Source organism: Castanea sativa, chromosome 11, assembly GCF_040712315.1.
Source record: "Castanea sativa cultivar Marrone di Chiusa Pesio chromosome 11, ASM4071231v1".
NCBI lineage: Eukaryota > Viridiplantae > Streptophyta > Magnoliopsida > Fagales > Fagaceae > Castanea > Castanea sativa.
The window spans coordinates 16536567-16560371 of record NC_134023.1 but is presented as its reverse complement, the minus strand read 5'-3'; the positions used below and the strand labels follow the sequence as shown (position 1 = coordinate 16560371).

At 34.8% G+C, this 23805-nt stretch overlaps 2 protein-coding genes across 2 annotated transcripts; one reads left to right on the top strand and one right to left on the bottom strand.

The window, feature by feature from the left end:
• Positions 1-6012: 6012 nt before the first annotated feature.
• LOC142615188 (uncharacterized) lies at positions 6013-11040 on the bottom strand. The gene is made up of 6 exons (XM_075787888.1): positions 10683-11040; positions 8364-8516; positions 7796-7889; positions 7547-7629; positions 6768-6921; positions 6013-6473 (listed from the first exon to the last, which is right to left on the bottom strand). Exons 1-6 carry the CDS (start codon positions 10851-10853, stop codon positions 6238-6240), a joined length of 891 nt encoding a protein of 296 aa, XP_075644003.1. The 5' UTR covers positions 10854-11040; the 3' UTR covers positions 6013-6237.
• A 1798-nt stretch (positions 11041-12838) lies between these two features.
• Positions 12839-23669, top strand: LOC142615629 (translation initiation factor IF-2, chloroplastic). Its single transcript, XM_075788369.1, has 13 exons — positions 12839-13087; positions 13240-14818; positions 14950-14982; positions 15245-15358; positions 15562-15711; positions 15845-15943; positions 16033-16095; positions 16766-16921; positions 17088-17153; positions 18718-18954; positions 20910-21185; positions 21946-22134; positions 23141-23669. Exons 2-13 carry the CDS (start codon positions 13343-13345, stop codon positions 23300-23302), a joined length of 3021 nt encoding a protein of 1006 aa, XP_075644484.1. The 5' UTR covers positions 12839-13087; positions 13240-13342; the 3' UTR covers positions 23303-23669.
• The last annotated feature ends 136 nt before the right edge of the window (positions 23670-23805 follow it).

Below are 23805 nucleotides of genomic sequence, written 5' to 3'. Positions count from 1 at the left end.
CAATTTCTCTCTATTTCCTCTGCATCGATTCTCTCCCTCTCTCCTTTGACGAGTTCTTCGTCGACAAATTGACACAAGGTAGCTTCGATGTTCTTTAGAAGCTGGAAGTAAGCCACGTGTTGACGCAAGGCAATGCTATTTTGATGTAAGATTGTTCTATCTCTCTCCTCAACAAGATCAATTCTCTCTCTCTCTCTCTCTCTCTCTCTCTCTCTCTCTCTCTCTCTCTCTCTCTCTCTCTCTCTCTCTCTCTCTCTCATAATTTTTTTCTTTCTTTTTGGTGGGTTTATAATTCTTTCATGCATCTCCAATGTAGGGTAATGTAGAGTAGCAACAATTAAAAAAGAGAGTAGCAACAAACTGTCGTAAAAAATGAGATTATTCTCTCTCTTTTGCTATGTATGTATGTATGTATGTGTGTGTGTATTCTTTTGGTGGAATTTTAATTCAATCTTGCATCTTTATTTTAAGTTGTTCTAATTTGGTTGTGTTTTTAAATTTTTTTTTTTTTTTCTTTGATTGTTAGATGTGGTCCTATTTTATTATAAATATATTATATAATGATATAATGTTATTCTATTACATAACATGGCTTGGATAATTTAGTGTTTACAACTATATCTTTTCATTTGAATATTTTTCTCATTATCTTTTATTCTATAAATTTGTTATTCTCTCCCCAAAAAGGTGATATACTCTCTTTCTTGCAACTCTTGATATGTATTTGGTGTTGTGTTTTTTGAGTTCGCATACAAGTCCTTTCATTCCCTCTTATAGTTTTGGTTTGATATTTATTTGAGTTAATCCTTAGTTCGGAAGTGAGAATTTGAGTTTACATTAAAACACAATCTACATGACTACGAATTTAAATGTGCCTATCAATTATTTGAATAATATTAATTGTAATTATGTGATAAGTTTCGATTATCATGATAATTTCCTTGAAAGAAAGCAAATTTTAAATGATAAATTTGAAACTTAAAAATTTTAATTTTACCAAAAGAAATTAAGATAAATATAATTCATAATGACAATATTTAGAAGAATATGGACAACGTAAAAAAAGGATAATATCAAACAAAAACACTAAAAATGATAAATTTATATATTTTCAAAAATAAGAGATAATTTTTTTATATAGAAATTATTTAATATTTCGAAAGAACAAATTATATACAATTAAATTTAGAGAGTAAAAATAATCATATATTCTCACACATCATCTGGGTCTGCTAGTTGAAGATAAATTTGTTACCATAGGAGAAGCATTTGTGTAAATCCATAAATTTGTTACTACTACTTTGCTTTGCTTGTGAGTTTGGGTTTGTTTATTCTTAATGGGGTTTTTTAGTTTTTGTGTGTAGTGGTTTTGAAAGTTCTGTGATTGCTTGGGGAACCAAAGATGACAAAAATAAAGTGTTTTATTTCTCAATCGAAAAAGAAAATCAAATTATAAAGTATAAATTGCAGATCGAGATATGCGGTTGAATGTAAATGGCGAGATCAATAGTAGGATAAAGAAATTTGCCGTTGGAGGAGGGATGCGGTGACCACTGGTGGATCTAGTTCAGTTGTGTCTCTCTTTAAATTTCTCTCTCTTCTTTTCATATAGGTTTGGGCATGATATTTGTATTTTAAACTCCATGTGTGCTTCTGTTTGTGTATTGACGACAGACTAATTTTTTTGTTAAGAAAGTAACGATGGACCAATTGATGTATTAATTGGCATAGGTGTAACGTTTAAGGAGTAAATTAGCAAAAAGAAAAGTTCCGGGGTGTCATGACCACTCTTCTAAAGTTCAAGAGGTGAATAAGTATTTTTCTTAAAAAGAAATGTCAATTAAGGAAGTAATAGAGAACATGATTTCAGATAGAATAGAATAGAGGAAAAGAATTCATGTGACTGACCCAATCTAATTTGTCCAGAATTTATAGCCACCTCTAAATTTTGAACTAAGGCTTTGTTGTTGTTGTATTTTGTGTAAGGTTCGTCTAAGAGCACTACCTCAAGGATCACATCCCTTTTTTATTAAAAAAATTATGTCAAATTTAGTTGCAGTATTTGAACAAGAAAATCCATGCTAAGCCTTCAAGGAAGAATTCATACACTGATTAAGTGCAGCCTTTGAAGATCGGTAAGAGTGCCAACCCCCAAGGCGATTGTCTACGATGGATCCCTGGCACTCAAATTGGCCACAACAGCAACATCCCTTTCAGTCCCAGTGCCTCTGCCAACTTTTAGGTGCGGCCACAGATGCTGCTTGTACAAATCAACCACAATTTTTAGTCATACTATAAGCTATACAGCCTCAAAAAAGCTTTATATAATATAGTAGTTAAACAAAGCCCAATTGCAACAAAAACTTCAGATAGAAGCATTCCAATGATTGGCGCAAAAACAATTACACTGTTTATTGGAAATCAATTAGCTAAGAGGAAGCTTATGCATCCAGATATTATTTGTAAAGAGCAATAGTGACAATTAACATGAGATAAGCTGATTTATATGCATCTTGTCAAGCTAGATCTAGATGCCTTTTCAATCCCACAACGTGAAGAAGTCTTCTTCCACACTTTTGTTAAGAATATATATAACAGAAGCATAATCATCCTTCCAATGGCCTTTGGAAAATTTGGTGGGTGGAGAGGGACATTGGACTTGAAAAATGGTCACCAGTTTCATTAGCCCAGCCTTTAATACAAAACAGGGAAATTTTGTTTCAAGAGGCACCATGTCCTATGTGCCACAAACCCCCTCCAACGATACATGATTGATCTTTTATATATATATTGAAAGTTCGGATTTGTGTTTAAAACACGAGCTGTTTAGACCCTAGATTAAAATAAATTATGGCTAGATTGATTTTACTCTAACTTAAACTAAGTGCGGAAACAAGAGTAAATGAATCGCAATCAACCGGTACTACTCTAGTGCATAAACATGAACAACAAATAATAAAAGTAAAGCACAAGAGTAAGAGAAGAAAGATGCAAACATAAGATAACACGGCGATGTGTTATTAAAGAGGAAATCGAAAAACTTGGTGAAAAACATCTCCGCTACTCTCCAAGCGGTAAATCTATCCACTAGACAATAAGTTGGGATACACGAATAGCAAGAGACTCGCCAAGCCTAATCTACCCAATGTATCTAAGCCCTCCAAGCTACTACTCCAACAAGACTTCTCAGAACTGTATCTTATCTAGTTTTCCAGATCTCGCAATACGCCCGATTGCATCCACCAAGCCTCACCGGCTTCTTTTGGCAAATTCTCAAAACTTCCTAAGCTCCAAAACACTCTCTACACTCTGAAAATGTGTGGGTTGTGTTTGGGTACAAATCTCCTCTCAAGGTATGACAATGAGAGAGGGAATGAGAAGAGGCTACAATGATTTCATGCTAAAGATGGATAACTCTCTCTCTAAAAGATAGGTGTGTATGTTGTAGAAAACCTATCTAGGCTTTTTCTCTCTAAATGGCCTCTCATACTTTTGTGGGTAATGAGGGTATATATAGTATGGGTGAAGGGTAAGAAAGTCACACTTAAAAATCCTCCAAGCAGAGAGTTTCGATAGGTATCTCACGAGAAGACCTTACCCGTGAGACACTCGCAAAATTGACAACCTGGCATGACTCTTCAGTTTCTAATCATGTGCTTCTCACATGCCCTTTTAGCGGGAACTCTTCTCGAGAACTTCTCACGAGCTAGTTGCAAAATGCACTGATCTTCAAATAAGCTTGAGTCTTCACTAACTTAATACTAAACCCAATACAATAAAATCCCACAAAAATACAAAGAAACAAATTAAAGCAAATACAATACTTTTTTTCATGGAATAAAGCTAACATAAAACATAGTTGAAAATCACAACTTTACAATCTCCCCCTTTGGCGATTCCGTGACAAAACACCCTATAACAAACTCTAGACTTAAACGTGAATTTGGGAACAATGGTAAAACTCACTCACACCTAAATCTAGAAGTTGTGAAGCACTTAGAACATATATACCTATAACCTGAAACACTTGTACAAAACTCATTAGACTCTCAAGGTAGAGCAAGTAATAAAAGGACAAGTATAATGTAACAAGTAAAATGCGATCAAGTAAACATGATGAGAAACATATGAGCAACTTGATCATACACCAAAACAGTCATATAGAAATGACTACAATGATCATATAGCAAAGCAAATGATCATTCAAACATACAATCATTAAAGCACAAAGACATAAGGATATATGCATGTCCAGCATACAACCAATGCAAAAGACCAAAGTATTTGCATTAAGGATATAAGATCCAACAAGGGCACAAGAACACACAACCAATGCAAAACACAAAATGTATTTGCATTAAGGATGCAAGATCCAACAAGGGCACAAGTGTGTTCTAACACATAAATACGATGCAGTGAGAGCAACAAAGTATAGCTACTAAAAGTAAATCAGAGCACCATAAAACAGCGAGAAAACAAACATAAAGTGAAACAAAGTAAAATAAGGTTTTCTCATAAAAGTTGTCTTCTTCCCTTTGGTATATGCATCTCCCCTATGGCTTTCTCCCCCTAAGAATGTGCACATAAGTCATATAGAAATGACGAAACACATCGGTATACTCTCCGGTATATATGTATATATATATATATATATATATATATATATATATATATAAGAGAGAGAGAGAGAGAGAGAGAGAGAGAGAGAAGTAATACTACATGATTGATCTTAAAAATGGCATTCCTTTAAAGGTTCCCAAAAGGGATAAGATAAGCATGCGAGAAGTATTGTGGATCTTTGCAAATAGTAAAATGATATCTCATACCACCAGCTCATGCTACACAACAAAATATAAAAGTTAATATATATATATATATATATATATATATATATATATATATATATATATATATATATATTGTAGGGACACCTAATGTCCCTATTTTCTTCTTATTTTTATTTTTCATGATAGCTAGTGACTAGGTGATTATTTCCTATCTTGTTTTAGTTTGACTTCTTTCATACGACTTCTGCTATATATGTAGATGTATTCGTTTGTAAAGGAGTAACGGGTAAATAATATAGCTTTCTTCTTCCATAGTTTCTCTTTTGATGTTCTCTTCGTAAAAACCTTATATCATTTACAACATATGAAAGTTCTAGAGGATCCTAATTGTTGATTTTGTGTTTCCTAATTTTCAGTGGGAGCTTGAAAAATGAACATCTTTTGAGTTTAAAAAAGTGTTCCAAAACCATACCTTGAGAGTTGTCGTCATCTTAGGTTATCTTTTTCCTTTGTTTGAGAACAAGTTGCAAAATGAGACCTTTTTCTTATAGGTAAGAAACCAATTTCGTCACGTTATATTTGAATAAATGGACCCTTTCATAAGGGGCTTAACATGAGCCCATAAACTTATTGGCCTTTTACTTACGCCTAAAATCAGCTCAAATAAATGAAATTTTCCATGTAGAGAGAACTTTTTTTTTAATAGGTAATATGAAGAGAATATTTCAACGGGATAAGATCTCTTTTCATTGAATCCTCTAATTTGCTCTTATTTTTATTTAAATGTAAGACATGTGAAATTTAAAATCAAATGCATACCACATGTCCATCTAATGGGGCCAAAAGAGAGGACCATCATTACTAGCTCAATAATGTTTTAGTAGTGACAGAAATTGCCCAACAGAAGCCAAAAATCATCTGAAAGGTTCTTCACAGCTATAGTAACATATTTATCTTCAATTAACAAGAAAAATGAGTCCACCAAGCTAGGAACAATATAACATGTACAATGACAACAATCAAAGTTGAATAACCAAATCCTTACCGAGTGAAAAGTTTAACCAAAATAAAATCCAATCATAGAATTAAATTCTAATATACGAATATTCTATTAAGTTAAAGTTTCTAGTCTATAAGCTGATTCATTTGTGCCACCAATGTGATTGGTATCATCGGTTAGTAAGGTTTACCCAAAAAATCATAAGGCTGAATTTTTTTGCACACATTTTGAAAACAACAAGAAGGTGCCATTTACTTTCTGAAAGCAGTTACATCAGAGTAGAAAACAGAGAACCAATGAAGTTACAAAGGGAGAAATTGAATAGTCAATAGTTCTCTTAATTATTAACAGAGAAAATAAATTAATCAAAAACAATTGAGATTAATGACCAAAAATTTCAAACTCAAATATAATTATTTAATATTGCACGCCTCTAATGAATATGACCAATCACCAAGGAATTTCCTGGCCATCCCAGGCAAAAAACTTGCCATTGTCATGTCTCTTTGCATTGTTGATGATGCCCAAGAGCTTCTGAACTGAGAACTCTTTGGTGAATAGTTTGCCGTCTGGAACATTTCTTTGAAATGGCCTAGAAAGATCAGTGTCCACTGTGCCTGGGTGCAACAAAATGCATATGATAGGATCCTTTTTTCGTGCAAACTCCACTGACACAGTTTTTGTCACTGCAAGCATCAGTTGAAAAGAATATAATAGTTCATCATAGCCATTATTTATTTGTTTAGTCTCTTTTGACAATGTGGTTATTGATGCATGTTTGCAATTTAACTTACCAATACAACAATACCCAACATGTTCAATGACATGTCTTAAATAGGGCATATGTATTAAAACAATTATCTGAATAAAAGAATGGGAATATGTTGATGAAATATATGACAGTAGCCCTGGTGCAACTTATAATTTTGCAGTGTTTGAACTAGAAAATCCATGCTAAGACTTCAAGGAAGAATTCATACACTGATTAAGTGCTGTCTTTGAAGATCGGTAAGAGTGCCAACCCCCAAGGTGATTGTCTCCAATGGATCCCACCCTAGCACTCAAATTGGCCACAACCGCGACATCCCTTTCAGTCCCAGAGCCTCCGCCAACCTTTAGGAGTGGCCACATGTGCTGCAAGTACAAATCACAAACCACAATATTTGGTTATACTATAAGCTATAAAGCCTCAAGAAGCTTAAACAAAATAGTAGTTAAACAAGCCCAATTGCAATCAAAACTTCAGATAGAAGCATTCCAATAACTGGCTTATTGCAAAAAAAAATTACACTGTTTATTGGGGAAACCAGTTAATTAAGAAGTAGCTTCTGCATCTAGATATTATCTGTGGAGAGCAGTAGTGATTAGTTGATTTATATGCATCTCTTCATGCTAGATCTAGACGTCTTTCCAATCCCACAATGTGAAGAAGTCTTCTTCCACACTTTTGTTTAAGAATATATAACAAAAACAGAATCATCTTTTCAATGGTCTTTGGAACATTTGGTGGGTGGAGGGCAAGGTCAACAGTTTGATCCTATACGGGTTCATGAGTTGTATTTTCCCATTACGAATAGAAACAAACAAATGATGGACTACATTTTCATCTCATTGAATATTACTCAAAAAATATTCTTTAGAGATTTTGTTCCAACTTAATAAAACAAACACACCTAACAGGATGTAGGCATTGGTCTACTAAAACCTTTTTGTTCAACATCAAACACAGTAATAAAATGAAAATTTTTAATGAGCATACCTTAATCACCATAATCGGACCAACAGCATTAACCTCATATGCAAGAAGCAAAGATGATTTCTCTACTTTGGTCAATGTTGTTTCTGTACTGCAAATAGAAGAATATGACTGACTGCTGGGCTTTAATAGAAAAAGTAAAATAACGTAACAAAATATCTTAGTTTCAGTTCACAATTAGAAATTTTATTGCAGATGTCAAAGCTGCTACAAGTCTGGAAATCATGCTCCAAACAATGAAACAAGCTGTACCTGGTTGCAACACATCAGGGATTGAGAGAATTCCAGATGCATTAATAAGAAGGTTCAAAGAACCAAATCTTTCTCTTATAGACTTTGCCGATGCCTGAAATGTGACAAAATATCAGGGTAAATAACAAATACTACATTTGTTGCTGATAAGTGGGAATTCTATAATCTTAACTATTAATGTACCATATCATTGACAAGACCCAAAAAAAAGGAAGCAAAAGTTGCAAATCTTACAACCTTTCTCTCCTCTCTTTCTTCCTTTTTTTTTTGACAAAACTAAACTAAACAACCTTTAAACACCCATATCAATAAACCTCCAATTTTTCTATACTTACTTTTCATTTCTACCAAAGGCCTAACAATCTTCCAAGTAATCTCAAATGTGCAAAACGAATATCATTGAACTCAAATAATGATTGTAGGAAAAGAAAAATTCTTGATTGCATCAGTCTAGTGAATCAAGGTTAGTAGATTTAGATAGTTGAAGGGTACCACACTGAAAAAGTACAAAAATCATCTTGGAAAGGTCAAATGAGAAGTTTTCCCTTTGAATAAGTGGTCATATAACCTCTATGGTGCTTTCAATGGTCAGATCCAATGGTAGAATGCTAAGTCTTTCAGCAAATCTATTTTTCAGATGTAGAAGCCCTGATGCCGCATCAGGATTACGGCAAGTAGCAACAACATGCCCTTTCTCATTCTTCTCCAGCAGCTGCTTAACCTATATGAGGCAGAAAATAAGTCACAGGATTGCAAGGATTTACTTGAACTAATGCTTCATTGATTTAATTCCTATCTCTTAATGGTCCATTAGAGTCAATCTCAATTTAATGCAGACAAACTCTAAAAACAAAATGAGATTTCTGCGACCTTGTTGCACCAGAAGAATTCACTTAATTCAGGAATAGAAGTACTGGACAAGAGCACAAGCATAAAAAAAACTTGTCACAAGCATCTACAGATTATGGTAGAAACAATGCAACTCAAATACCTAGAAATCTAATTTAATGAATATTGACAATGGTACTGATGCACCATAAAGTTCAGACTCTGCACGCTCAAAATGAAGCAGCATCTGACACAAAAAAGAGTAAGGATGCAACACAGCAGAAATTAGAAATGCTAAAAAGTACAAGTTCATAAGATCATGGAAGAGCCATGAGGATAATCATCAGTAACTAAAGACGTTCAACTTTGGCACCCTTAAACAACTTATCTCCCTTCATAAAAACAACTTGAAAATTAAATTTTAGTAACTACTACTTCATAAACTCATGAGGTAGCCATAAAAATTATACAATGGAAGATTTTTTATTCATCTGAAAAATTAAAGAATCACTTAGCAACTGTTATACCTATACACCCTTAATGGTGGCCTCCAAAAGACATCTAAAACTCTTGTCTAATCATGACCGGCAATTTTGCAGCAGACTTATTGGAAGAACAGAAAACCAACCAAAGCACACCAAACCAGAGTTCAGAACATGCTTCAAGGTTTATACCAGAGTAGCGAAGACAATGCCTGTGGATTGACCACCAACATTAGAGTAGGCCAAAAAAGGTCAAGAAGGCAGTTTGTGAACAAGACAATTTTTTCCACATCTTGACAAGTGATCGTGGAAAATTTCCACTACTTGATGACAAGTAAAGCCTCCTCTTAAAATTATTACTTTCGAAAATATTTAAATCAATACAGTAATACACCAATGCATAAAAGTCTAAAATTAAAATATTAAACACAACATTACTAAAAAAGTTCATTCTTCCCCCAAAGGTTGTAAAGGCCATTGACTAAAACTTCTGTGCTTTATGTGACAGGGAGCTTCAGATAAAGCTTTTGGGGCTAAGCTTAGTTGGAATATATATTTTTTATATTATCAAAATATGGAGGATGTTTTAGGTTTTAGAAAAAATGGTGATTGGAAAAAAGACTTAGTAATGAGAAATATAATATTCTCCTTATTCACTCTATCTTGATATCCATGGGTTGCTTGGAATAAAAACCTATGTTTTGAGTTGCAATTAGCTTTAGGATTGTCTCCTCAACCTTTTCAATGCTCTTAGTGCTGAAAGAAGGTTCTGGGGTTTAAACTATTAAGGATACAACTAGGCCTTTTCTTAAGCACCAGATTGGAAATGGGGATAATACTTCTCTTTGGTGGGATAAGTGGCACTTTGCAGGGCCCTTGGCATTGACTTTGCTGCAACTTGCAATGCCAATGCAATTAGGGGTCCTAACTCCTAAGTCCTAAGACCATGTTTTTATAACAATGATTAAGTGATTAAAATCATATTTCCTAACAGCTTAAACTTTGGGACAACTATTAATTTATCATTATTATCAAAGTAAGTAGTTTCAAGATCGAAACTATCCCCTCTCTACCTCCCATTTAAAAAGTAAAAAATTACACATGTTGGCAGTAGGACAGCTGGTAATTTTGACAAAAAGAATCCCTAATTAGCCAAGAGCCTTGTAGCCAAAATGACGTGTTTTCATCATAGACATACAGTTTCAACCCCCCTATTGTAACTATCGAATTATATAAAATAAAATTTATAAAAAAAATTAATTGTTGGTTATTTCCACTTTTTTATATCTTGAACTTAACCCTTGACTTTAATTTTGGTAATCGGAGTTGGACATCAGTATCACAAAACATGTACACGCTTAATAGTTATTGACTGAAATTAACTCTAAATTAGGAAGAAGCTTTAATTTTCCTCATTTGCTTTGATTAGCACTGGCAGGATGCAACATTAACAGAATATCATGAAAATTTAACATTTCACTTGAGCAATCAATGTTAAAATTGTAAGTAAATTTTTTATAGAGAACTGTTGTACTCCAATAAAGAAGAAAAGGAAAGAGGAAGTAAAGAAAGCTCACAAATTCAAGGCCAATTCCTCTGGAAGCTCCTTGCACCATGGATACCCCACCTTCCCATTTCAAAGCAGAAGAAGAATAACAACGCAAACAAGCCTTGCGGGCTATAAATCTCAGCCTCAGCGGTGATGCCATTACTGTGAAAGCGCGCTGGTTCACAGCCAAAAGCTTCATTCATTCATGCATGAAATATACCAATAGATGGAGACAGAGATCTATTCTATGTATCTATATGTACCTACGTGTACAAGATTCTGGAAGCTGTTACCTACTCCAAACTAGTAGTTTAGCACTCTTACTCACCATGAACTTATGCAAAACTGTATGGCTGTTACACTGCCAACGTCGCTCCTTGTCACTCAAAGCCGGCATAAACGTTGGAGCTGATTCTTCAATACTTGGCTGGCCCAAATCTATTAGAGTAGCATTGGCCCATAACTACCCAACTACCTTTTTGGGCCTAAACACATCCAACCCACCATCCTTGCAATCTTCTTCTTCTTTTTTTCTTTTTTTGATATCGAACTTCAAAACTTTCATTAAACAGAAGAAAACATTACATTATGATGGAGAGCTTGTTCCAAGAAATAAGAATTTTCTTCCATCCAAACCATAAAGTCAACAATACTAATAGCATGTTTTGCTAAGAGATGGACAGGTCTATTTCGTTGTCTACATACATGAGAAAACAATACTGTCCTAACATCATGACATGAGCTTTGAATCTCATAGATTATATGCATAATCGAAGCAAACGGAGATGATAAACCTTGTAGAGCACGAACCACATTGAGAGAGTCACCTTCTTAAATGAACTCTTGTAATACCACATCTTTGACAAATTGCAACTCGGATTCAAAAGCCTTGGCTTCCACCTCCAAAGGACCTAAAGGAACATGGAATTTTTTGCTCATTGCAGCCACAACCAAACCATTAGCATCACGAATTACCACACCCACCCCTGATTCCTTCATTTCTTCAAAAACAGCCCCATCCGCATTCACTTTATACAATTGAGATGATGGAGGCAACCAACATTTTTGGACCATAGCTTCAGATGGCAACGGAACCGCAAAAATAGTGGCTTCCTGATATTCTTGCAGCCAAAAAGATGCATCACGACACAACTCCAATTCACCAAGCCACTTTCCACCATTGTTAATTTCATTCCGGTTTCCCTACAACCTCTAAGCAATTGTTCCCATCAAAGCAACTGCATAATCATCACAATGATCAACCATTATCATCTTCCATGTTAAGTCCATAAAACTACTGAACTGATATACACTAGTCAGACCAAAAATCCCAGAATAGCTTCACACCATTTTGGCTCTCAGACATGAAAAAAATATAAGGCTTGCATTCCTCACAAAAGCATATATCATTAGGTTACGACACAATAAATTAAAATGCTATTATATTTATAAAAGAACAAAAATTTAAGTAAAGTACTTTATGTGCAGTTTCTTAAGTTTTTCTCTTAAAATTCAGTCATGTAATTACTTAACTAAAAAATACATTTTCATTCCATGAGAAAAAAATTCGCATAGCTGAATCTTATGAGGGAAACATAAGAAACAACATCTAAGTATTATACCTAAGTCTTACCCTTTATAAAAATATTTAACCATACCAAACCAACACAAGTCTACTTTAAAGTGTAAACATCTAGCTAGTTCTCACATTTAATTATTGAGTATTATGATATAATGTTCCTTCCTCTCATATTTGTTACAGACTTCTTACTTGGAATTGGAACCACAATCACTTACACCAAATCCAATTCCCATCCCAATTCAGCAGCAGGCACCGAAGAGATAACATAAGACTGCAAAACAAACATCCATGTTCCACCGCCTACTCAAACAACAACAAAAAAATGTTTTTATCAAAAAAAAAAAAAAAACAACAAAATGGTCAATTTTTTTAATAAATAAATTAGAGAGGAAAAAAAATACACGAGTTTGACTGTTGAGGTGGACTGTTGCTAGTTCCCTTAGATCAATGGCTGTAATCAATCACCTTGATCTAGCGGTGGAAAACTGGTTACGTCAATAACCCTTATATTACAAATAGAAAAAAAGAGAAAAAAGAAAAACCACAAAGGCATGGACCATAGAAAGTTAGAAACAAAACAAGGCACAGCCTTATCATCTCGTGACACTACACATTGATAGGCGGAGAAGCAGCCACACATATTTTTTCACATATATTCCCTCTCAACCAAATTTAGCTTCTTCTTTCCCACACCATAATATTATCCCCTTAACTCTCCATATCCACATGAACCCAAATTTCATTCCTCACTTACCTTTCTTCACACAGACAACATTGTATCTATAACCATAGGATTCCCAGAACGGTCTTGCTTCCACTCTCACCAAAAAAATCACGACTTTCTGGGAGAGGTAAGATACTAATACTGTTTTTTTCTTTTTTAAATTATTGGGTGTCATCATTTATATTTAAATATATAGTTTGTTTGGGGCAATTTCATTTCTGGGTAGCTTGAATTTTGTTTGTTCTATTTGTTTCTGAACTGAAAATACCAACTTTTCAGCTAATTGACCACCTGGGATTTGTAGAGGGTGGAGGATATGATATAAGGAATTAGAAAGGATTGAATTCAGGTTGTTGTTGGGGACTACTTTTTATAGACCCCCATGTTAATAATAGTAGGAAGTATGCAAGGAACAATGGTTTCTCTGGCTTCTATGGCCAGTTTTGGAAGTTTGGCTTCTGAAAGGTCACACTACTCATTGGTGAGGAGAGGTTGTTTGACAAAAGGGAACTGGGTTAAGAAGAAGAGGTGGCATTGTGTGTCATTGTCTGTGTGTAAATATTCTGCCACAGCAGCGACTGACTTGGTTTCTGAACAAAGTAACACCTATAGAGGAGGTAAAAGTGATGATAGTGATGTTGGTTTTCTACGTAAGCCGACTCCTAAGCCGGTTTTGATGTCGTCAGGGTCTACTTGGGAACCATCAAGAATCAATGGGGATTCTGGTGATGGTGATGGAAAGTTGGGGGGTGTTGAGGAGAGGAATAAGGTGATTGAATCGCTTGGAGAGGTATTGGAGAAGGCAGAGAAGTTAGAAACTTCGAGGGTGAGTAAGCCGGGGAGTAGGAGTGAGAGTAGGGTTGTAAATAAATCTATACCATCTAACACAAATAGTACTTCGACGGCGGGAGCAACTCAGAATTCTAAAACTTTGAAGAGTGTGTGGAGGAAAGGGGACAATGTCGCTACTGTACAAAAGGAGGTAAAGGGTAAGAATGGTAATAAGACAATTGTGAAAGACGAGACTAAAAAGGAGGCACGGGGAAAGGTAGAGTCTCAAGCCCCTCCTTCTCCAAGGCCCCCTCAGCCACCTTTGAGACCACAACCACAATTACAAGCAAAGCCTTCTGTAGCTCCAAAGCCTGTGATAAAGAAACCTGTTGTTTTGAAGGATGTTGGGGCAGTTCCAAAGTCATCGGTTATTGATGAAACTGACTCTGGCTTGAAAACTACAGAACGTAAGCCAATTTTGATTGACAAATTTGCTTCCAAGAAACCAGCGGTTGATCCTCTAATTGCCCAAGCTGTTTTAGCCCCAGCAAAACCAGGAAAAGGCCCCCCACCCGGAAAGTTCAAAGATGACTATCGTAAGAAAAATGCTCCAGCTGGTGGATCACGGAGACGAATGTTTAAAGATGTTGACACAGATGAGGACACTTCAGAACTTAATGTCTCTATCCCTGGTGCTGCAAGGAAGGGTAGGAAATGGACTAAAGCAAGTAGGAAGGCGGCCAAACTTCAGGCTGCCAAAGAGGCAGCTCCTGTCAAAGTAGAAATTCTTGAGGTTGCTGAAGAAGGTATGTTGATAGAGGAGTTAGCCTACAACTTGACTATTGGTGAAGGTGAAATTCTCGGATATTTATACTCAAAAGGGATTAAGCCTGATGGGGTGCAAAAACTAGACAAAGATATTGTGAAAATGATCTGTAGAGAGCATGAAGTGGAAGTCCTAGATGCTGACTCCATCAAAGTGGAAGAAATGGCAAGAAAGAAGGAAATTTTTGATGAAGAAGACCTGGACAAACTACAAGACCGGCCTCCTGTCATTACTATAATGGGTCATGTGGATCACGGGAAGGTAAGTGTTGGCAATTTGCGATCCTGTTTTTCGTTTGGACCTTCTGCATCCATTTCCTGTTAATTTCTCTTGCTTTTGCCTTAAATGTCAAAATGATTGCTAATACGTTTTTGTTGCTACCCACTTGGCAGACAACCCTTTTGGATTATATTCGGAAGAGCAAGGTACATATGGAAGCTTAATCATCTTGATGCTCCTTTCAGTTTCTTTCCAGTATAAGATGTTATGGCTCTTTTATTTTTGGTAATCTTTTTTTGAATACTAATTTTCTTTTTTTTAGTTTGGTTAAAACTGATAATTTTAGAGAAACCCCTACTTGTCATGTTTGATTTTATATCATATTGTATGTTATTGGAGTTTTGTGCTATTGTTGGTGGCTTGTCATACATGTTATTCAATTTAAGCTTGATTGCTAGATATTTGCAGGTAGCTGCCTCAGAAGCAGGTGGGATTACACAAGGAATTGGTGCATATGAGGTGTTAGTTCCTATAGATGGCAAGGTGCAGCCATGTGTTTTCCTTGACACTCCTGGACATGAGGTACAAATGTTACTCAGAAAACGTGTTAATGACTTTCTCTTCCACACCAACCCCCCGGCCAGCCCAAAGGATATCCTCATGGATCATATTCGGGGTTCTATAAACATTATTTACGATTTAATGAAATGTAACTTGCTTTAATGAACTGTAACTTGCTTGTACAGTCTTGCTTTAGATGATATCTATTATATCCACTCATGTAGGCATTTGGAGCAATGAGGGCTCGTGGAGCAAGGGTGACAGACATTGCTATTATTGTAGTGGCTGCTGATGACGGAATCCGTCCTCAAACAAATGAGGCCATAGCTCATGCAAAAGCCGCTGGAGTACCCATAGTGATTGCTATAAATAAGGTATGTGATTTTGTTTTTTCTTTTTGGGATAAAATATGATAACATGGAAAAACATTTGGCAATCCTTATTGCTTTGCGTGGTCATGGCTTCAGAACTTTCTGATTCTCAATCATATTTCTTTCATTGCACCAGATAGATAAAGATGGAGCTAATCCAGAACGAGTAATGCAAGAGCTTTCTACAATTGGCCTAATGCCTGAAGACTGGGGTGGTGATACCCCAATGGTTCAGGTTGTTATCTGAAGCTCAGGAGTTGTAACAACATCTGACATTGGTGCTTTATACATTTTCTGATTCATTTTTCATTCTCTTTTTAACAGATTAGCGCTCTTAAAGGGGAGAATATTGATGATCTTATGGAAACGGTGATGCTTGTTGCAGAGGTAAGTTAGAAGCTATTGATGTGCAAACTTGTTGCCTTTGATATTCTTATTATAATAGGTTATAAAAACCTTAACTTTTTTTTTTTAAAGAAAAAAAATCAAGTGTGAAGGAAAATCTTACCTTTTACTAGCAATGGTAATCAAAGCTTGTAAGAGAGATTTATTTATTCCTTTCATTTTTCTTCATATTTTCATCATTTACAGTTATTTGCATTTTTATCTCTTTATTATTTTTATTTTTTTTTGGGGGGGGGGGGGGGATTGAGTAAACATATTCATGGGCTAGTCTTTTGCCCAGGAATGACAGATCTTGTAATGATTCAATTTGTCCTTGGCAATGTTTTAAATAAGTTCATAAATCATGAAAAGTAAGTACAACACCTCTACCATTAAAACATTTAGGCATAAAGGTACAAAACTTTCACCCACATAGTAAGATTTAAAATATGCTGTAGGGTTACCTTGCTGAAATGTTTCCAAGAATGAAGGTCTTCTTTTTGTATGTTCAAAATTTCACATATTAATGTGTCAGCTAAACTGGTTGTAGAGTATGTAGGTGGAGGGCTCTTGGAGTTGTACCTTTGGCCTATGATCAAATATTCTCAATTAGTTGTGTTGTTTTTTTACATCTTTCTCTTTTATATCCTAACAATATGCATGTGTCTTTCAGTTACAAGAGTTGAAGGCTAATCCTGATAGAAGTGGAAAGGGCACAGTCATTGAGGCAGGTCTTCATAAATCTAAAGGACCACTAGCTACATTTATTGTGCAGAATGGGACTCTTAAAACAGGGGATATAGTAGTTTGTGGAGAAGCCTTTGGAAAGGTCGGTACATGGTAGTTTGAAATCCAAAAAGTTTCTTTAAGATATAATTCAGTGCTTATGTAATCAAATGATTAAGTTTGACATGCTCAGCTATTTAGTTTGGTTATTTTTTGCATTATTCACAACACCCCATCTTTAATGGATGTTTCTCTATGCTGATGGTCAGGTGCGGGCTTTATTTGATGATGGTGGAAATCGTGCGAAGGAAGCTGGACCCTCTATACCTGTGCAGGTTTATTTCCCCTTTATTTGTATTTATTAATGTGTCATGAACCCCCCTCCTCCCCCCAACCCAATGCAAAGCATATTTTTTTCTGTCCTTAATTGGTGCCTGTGACTTTTTTATGAAAAAAAATGGTGAGCCCTTTAAAAATATCAAATGTTCTGGCTGACCCCCAAAAAGGTAAGTGTGATCCATTATTCAGGTTTAAAAAAGAAAAGAAAAACATATAGTAATAAATTAAAAACTTAATGAAATGTTCTGGATTGCCCCCAAAAAGGTTAAATGTTAGGACACATTATTAAGGGTTTTTTTTTTTTAAGAAAAGAATAAGCATATGGTAATAAAATTAAAACTTCATCTCGTAAAGTCAAGCCATAGAAATCAATATTTCTATTTCCAATATTGCATTTAAGTAATATATTTTGATGCTAAGTTATGTATGTACTCAGTGGGCCTTGAACCATCAACCTCATTCTCCATCTGACTATTGTGGAAGGAGGAAGTACTATTTGAGTTAGACGCTTATAAGCACACGTCCTTATTCACTACTTTTGAGGTGCACTTGGGATTAGTACCTATTCATCCACTCATTTCCTTCATCACTTAGCAAAAGAAAAAAGTTTAAAGACCCTTTTAAAGGATCCTTTATACTTTTTTCTTTATTAGCTAATTGTTTAGGGTTCAAAAAGTAAAGTAGAAAAAATAAAGCTGAATTAACAAAGGGGGGAAAAATGAAGAATTGCTTTATTTCTTAAGAGAAATATATATATATATATATATATAACTTTTTTTTTAAAAAAGTAATACGAAGAACATTATGTTATTGCTTTAAAGGGCTTTGAGTACAGAGCATTCATTAAGAAAGGGAGACATTATCTTTAGAATAAATATTGAAAGAAATATCGAGATTGATCTCTGAAAATTAACAATATATTCCTAATCGTGTATTCAAACCACATTGAGGCAAGACAGAAAGTTTACTTACAATTAGATTTGAGATCATGTGCTGTTAAAAGCATTAATGCAAAAGATCATTTTTTTTTTATATCTTTGACATTCAGATTTATTCCATTTGAGCATTTTTTTGGTATCAGTTGCACTCATTCTTAAAGGTATAATTGTTGTTTCATTATTGTTTGTCTCAAAAGCTTTACATTTACTAACACTCTCCCTCTTGTGTGGGTCTGTACTCCCTCTTAATAAGTGGGGCCAACAAGTAGGATTTTTAATTCTTTAAGTGGGATGTAGAGTGGAAACAAAGTTCAAACTCAAGAATTACTACTTCTCCCAAAAGCTTAAACTATTAGTAAATGGTGAATTTGATCATTTAAACATTATTGTAACAATTGGAAACAAATACAAGCAAAATCAAATTGGTTCTTTATGCAAGTAACTTTAGAGATATTTTGTAAAGTGTTTAGTTGAAAATCAGGTTAAGCTTCTTATTTCTTGGGATTGGTGGGGTTGTGATTTTAACTCCTTAGCATTCTTTTTTCTCAAATGATGCCTACACTATGTTGTCTGACTTTTGGTGCAATGTTTTTCTAAATTTTACTTCTCCATACATATGCAGGTGATTGGGTTAAATAATGTTCCAATTGCTGGTGATGAATTTGAGGTTGTTGGCTCCCTTGATATTGCACGTGAAAGGGCTGAGTCACGTGCTGTGGCATTACGAGATGAACGTATATCAGCTAAGGCTGGAGATGGGAAGATTACTCTTTCTTCCTTGGCTTCTGCTGTTTCAGCTGGAAAGCAGTCTGGATTAGACTTGCACCAGCTGAATATCATCATGAAGGTTGACGTTCAGGTATGCATACTTATTTATCTAGAAATTAAAGAAAGCTGAGTAAGCTTTGTGTGTTGTTCTTTATCTCTGTCTTTCTCTCGTCTGAAAGCCTAGGTTTTTCATGTTGCAAGTTTGAATAATATAAGACTTTCTTGAGTAAGATTTTAGATTACTTTAATTTTTGTGTTAACTAATTGATCATGTCACAGTCAGCGGAATATTAAATGAACATCAATTTAGAAATTTCAGAAGCTTCCTTTTAACATTTTGCAGCATTGAAATTTATGATGCTGGTTGTATGTCTCCAAAATGATCTCCACATCATAATGGATTTTCAATGAACCTACAAATAGTTTGTGTGTAGCGGTGTGCAATTATCATACTCAAATTCTCAACATCATATGTTAATTGCTTGGAAAGCCTTTGGATATTTATAATAGTGCATGGAAGAATGGGGATATGATTAACAAATGAAAATATAGAGAGCTGCAAATAAACTGGAAACCAAAATTCTTTGTTCGTCAATGATGGTTAAAAGGAGAGCTAAAGCACAAATAATTTGAGCATTTTATGTCTTTATATAAGGTAGAAGTTACTGTGACAAATGAATAAAATCTTGTAGTATTATTTTTTCCCCATTTTTGATAAGTAATCAACTTACCATGTATGTGTTTTCCTTTTTAAGGTCTCCAAATATTAAAAAATTTTAAAATTTCAAGTTCAATTCCTTATATTACCCTTACCTTTTCTCAAAAAGTAGACGAGCTCTATCAAAAGTCTTGACACCTCCAATATAAAGTAAAGGACAATGTTTTTCTTCAAACTAATTGGAGGAAGAATTTGTTCCAACCTATTACGTGGTGCTTAGATGACCATTTATTTGTATTTTAATCACATGACTCATTAAGTAATTTAAACTAGTCACATGACAATTAAAACTGTCAAGTGATTAAAAGTACACATGGATGATTACTTGAATTGACATGTAGTGGGTTGGAGGAGGTTGTTTTCAAACTAGTTCATAGGACAATTATGTCATAAAGTATGGCATTTTAGGCCATATTTTTGTCTTTTTCTTTGTTGAAAATAGTGCCATATTATACCTTGTAAATGTTGAGAGATGGAAGGAGTATATAATGTCTTGGAAATGACATATTCTAATACACTATTCTCTCTTCATAAATGGCTTGACTAGAAAGAACTGGACATATAATAGGTTAATTGTCCATGGTATAATTGATTGGCATGAAATATTTGTTTGGTTTGGCTCATTAGATAGGATCACCTGGATTGTAGACCTATAAAGCACAGGATAGAGTTGGCTGCAAAAACTATCAAGACTTGAAAATCTTTGGTTGGATTGGTTGTTTGGTTTGTTTAGACCATCTAATTTGCTCATTTTCTACACTTACGAATAAGTTTTACAATTATTTCATCATGTTCTTTAATATTCTAAAAGTCAGACATTAGGTAGTTAAGTGAAAGTAGAAGTACCTAAGTAATGTCTCATAAAATCTGTCTCTAAGATCCACATGCAAATTGGATGATAACATATGGAAAATTTTATTTGGACACCCAAAAACGTTGCTTCTGCATCCTCTCTTATGGCTTTAACTTGAAGTTGCATGGGTACATTGCACTTGTTTCCACTTCTTGAGAACTTGATTGATCCTAATCTGCCCATTTTTTAAGTTATAAACCATTGATATTAGTGAAAAAATGAAAGAGGAATAAAGATATAATATAATTTTAATGATGTTTGCTTAGTATTCAGTTTTTCACTTTTGAATGCAAATCTAAAATCTTTTTATGTATCAATGCATTTGTTGGAAGATCAATTATGATTAACACAAATATATGGTGCTTGCACACGTATACTTGCAAGCATCTTTTGTGTTTGTACTGAAAGAGTATCTATACAATATATTTCATAGCCTTTTGAACCTGCCACTAAACTTGATTTTCATCATGATTAGGGATCCATTGAGGCTGTCAGACAAGCTCTACAGGTGCTGCCACAAGATAATGTCACTTTGAAGTTTCTCTTGCAAACAACAGGAGATGTAAGCAACAGTGATGTTGATCTTGCATTTGCCAGCAACGCCATTATATTGGCATTTAATACCAAAGCTTCGGGATCTGTGAAAAGCTATGCTGAAAATAAAGGCGTTGAGATTCGACTGTATAAAGTTATCTATGAACTAATTGATGATGTGCGGAATGCAATGGAAGGACTCCTAGAACCTGTTGAGGTGAGTTATTATTATGTAATTTTCAACCAAAGATGCATTGTGTTACATGGATTTTGATGTGCATGTCAGTTGTACTGTGTCTAGATCTCAAATTCATTGAACCTTCTAATCTTTTAATTGGAAACAAATAAGTTGTTGAAGTCTGTTTACTTTTTCCCCATGCGAAACACAAAGGTAATATGAAGTGTCTATGTAACAGGACACATGTATGACATAAGTACCAAACATAGCCTTACTCCAATTGCCTGGTGTTGGCTTTTTGAATTATTTTCCTGTATTTATTCCTATCAGTAGCCTATCCTCTGCTAAATCCTTGCAGATCATGTTGTTTATCACACCACTTTTACCTTCATTATTATTGACCTTTATGTTGTCAATTTTTGGCACCTATAAGAAGCAAATCATTCTTGTTTTAATTTATTGGTCTTCTAGGTTTTTATTGCTATTTTGCATGAATTTGTATGTGCTGCGTATACTTGTACAATTTTGCATATACTTTGTGTTATTCTCTTTGCCTGGACATGCTCTTAGCAATGTCACTCCAGCCCCCTCCCCCTTCCGTGGCATTGTGCACACACCATTTTGAAGTACTCGTTATAGAATGCCTTATAGAAATTTGTAACTTGTCCTTATTTTAAGCCTGGGATGTCCTGTTTTACGTACTAACGATATGGTGCATGCATTGCTTTTTCTTTGAATAAACATCTGAAGTTTCTATCACTGAAATTCTAATATTGAATTGTTGCTCTTATGTTGATAGGAACAAGTAACAATTGGCTCAGTGGAAGTCCGGGCTGTTTTTAGCAGTGGCAGTGGTCGCGTTGCTGGCTGCATGGTAGTTGATGGAAAAGTGGTGAATGGTTGTGGCATTCGGGTGATTCGAAAGGGCAAAGTAGTTCATGTTGGCGTTCTTGATTCTCTGAGACGGGTTAAGGAAATTGTGAAAGAGGTTTGATTTTTACAAATTCTGCCTTTTGATACGAGGGCATGCCAATTGTTTTAGAATATCTGTCCTTTTGGCAAACTAATATAATATAGTCAGTCTTCTTGTCTTTGATGTGTGTTCTGAACTTGCAATTCCATTGGATCTTGAAGCATGCCAAATTATGCTAAATTTATTATTTGATGGAGAGTTGTCTTTCGATGTTTAGGACTTAAAAGAAACTCCACTTCTGGGATATTCACAGGCCCATAATCATACATTCCTGCATAATAAACATACCTATAGAATAGATAAGAACATTTGATTGTAAGTACGAAAAAAAGGTATGCACATGCATAATTTTGTTGATAATGACTTGGTATGTACACTTGTATAATTTACACATACATGCTAAAGTCCTTGTGCATAATAAATTGGAAGATACCCTTAGATCAAAGGCTTCTTATTTGTCAAGTATATGAATACATAATGACTTCTTCCTTTGCTAGTTACTAGCAGGATGCTATCTACATTCCATGTATGAATTTGTAAGTTGACTTCTCTTGAGGTTCTTGTGAGTAGGATGTATGCCTGTAATAAGACGCATATCATATTGCTTTTTGGCCTCGATACATGTTTGTTTCTCTAACTCAAGATATCTATTGCTAATCCCAAGGAGTTGGTCTAGTGATTACCAAGCTTCATGTAATTCATGAGGTCTTGAGTTTAAGTCTCCTAATCAACCTCTTAGGGCAACCCAAGGGATTCTTCCTCGTAATTATCTAATGTGTGTGGTATGGGGATTGCACTCACCCAGGGATTAGTAAGGTGCTCTAAGAGCCTTGGACACCCACATTATTTTTTAAAATAGAGGATATCTTTTGCTTTACTGCATCTTCAGTATGTTGGGCTTTAGATTATTTGTGGCTAAACATCTTAAGTAGAGTGATTGCCCTTAATATTCCGTTGGCTTGGCATGGATGTTGTTTTCTCTTGTTTTTTAAAATGCAAAATATCTTGTCCTCTTGGCCAGGTAAATGCTGGACTAGAATGTGGAATTGGGATGGAAGATTATAATGATTGGGAGGTGGGAGATGTTCTCGAGGCCTTCAGTTCAATTGAGAAGAAGCGGACACTAGAAGAGGCATCAGCTTCCATGACAGCTGCATTTGAAGGAGTAGGAATGGAAGAATAGAAAAGCCTGTGGCTATAAAATTGGTTTCTGTATATTTTTTCTTGAGGAATCAAGTGTTTTCTACCTCGAACAGTCTGATCAGTGATTTGACAGTGCTTAGCTGGTATGAATTTGGATAAATCCCACTACTTGCAATTGACTGGAATATTGGTGCGAAAGACACAACCTTGTAGTGATTTGGTCTTCGTTTGTGTGCTATCATGTTGTACATAACACTAGATTTCAGCTTCTTTTTGTAAAGAGGGAACATTATTAATTCAAGTTGTAAAATTTCGATGTGGACGAAACATGTAACAGTTATGTAAGAACTGGAAAAAAAAGTTATAAGATTCATTTTGATGCTCTTAAGCTGATGCATCATTTTTCACTCAGGTCCAAGGAATTTTTAAGTGTTTTAAGTGAAAGAAAATACTGTACAGTTTCAATGTAACATAGTACATTGGCTATATTTTGATGATTTTCAATATAAAAACTATAAAGTATACTCCATTTGTTTTATTTTG

Bases quoted from the DNA above. Each gene is read 5' to 3' on its own strand.
- LOC142615188 (XM_075787888.1), bottom strand. From the start codon at position 10,853: ATGAAGCTTTTGGCTGTGAACCAGCGCGCTTTCACAGTAATGGCATCA. The intron at 8,517-10,682 runs GTGAGCTTTCTT...TGCCTCATATAG, and splicing joins GAGGAATTGGCCTTGAATTT to GTTAAGCAGCTGCTGGAGAA. The intron at 6,474-6,767 runs GTATGAATTCTT...TGATGCTTGCAG, and splicing joins AAAGACAGCACTTAATCAGT to TGACAAAAACTGTGTCAGTG.
- LOC142615629 (XM_075788369.1), top strand. From the start codon at position 13,343: ATGTTAATAATAGTAGGAAGTATGCAAGGAACAATGGTTTCTCTGGCT. The intron at 15,712-15,844 runs GTATGTGATTTT...TCATTGCACCAG, and splicing joins TAGTGATTGCTATAAATAAG to ATAGATAAAGATGGAGCTAA. The intron at 17,154-18,717 runs GTTTATTTCCCC...ATACATATGCAG, and splicing joins GACCCTCTATACCTGTGCAG to GTGATTGGGTTAAATAATGT.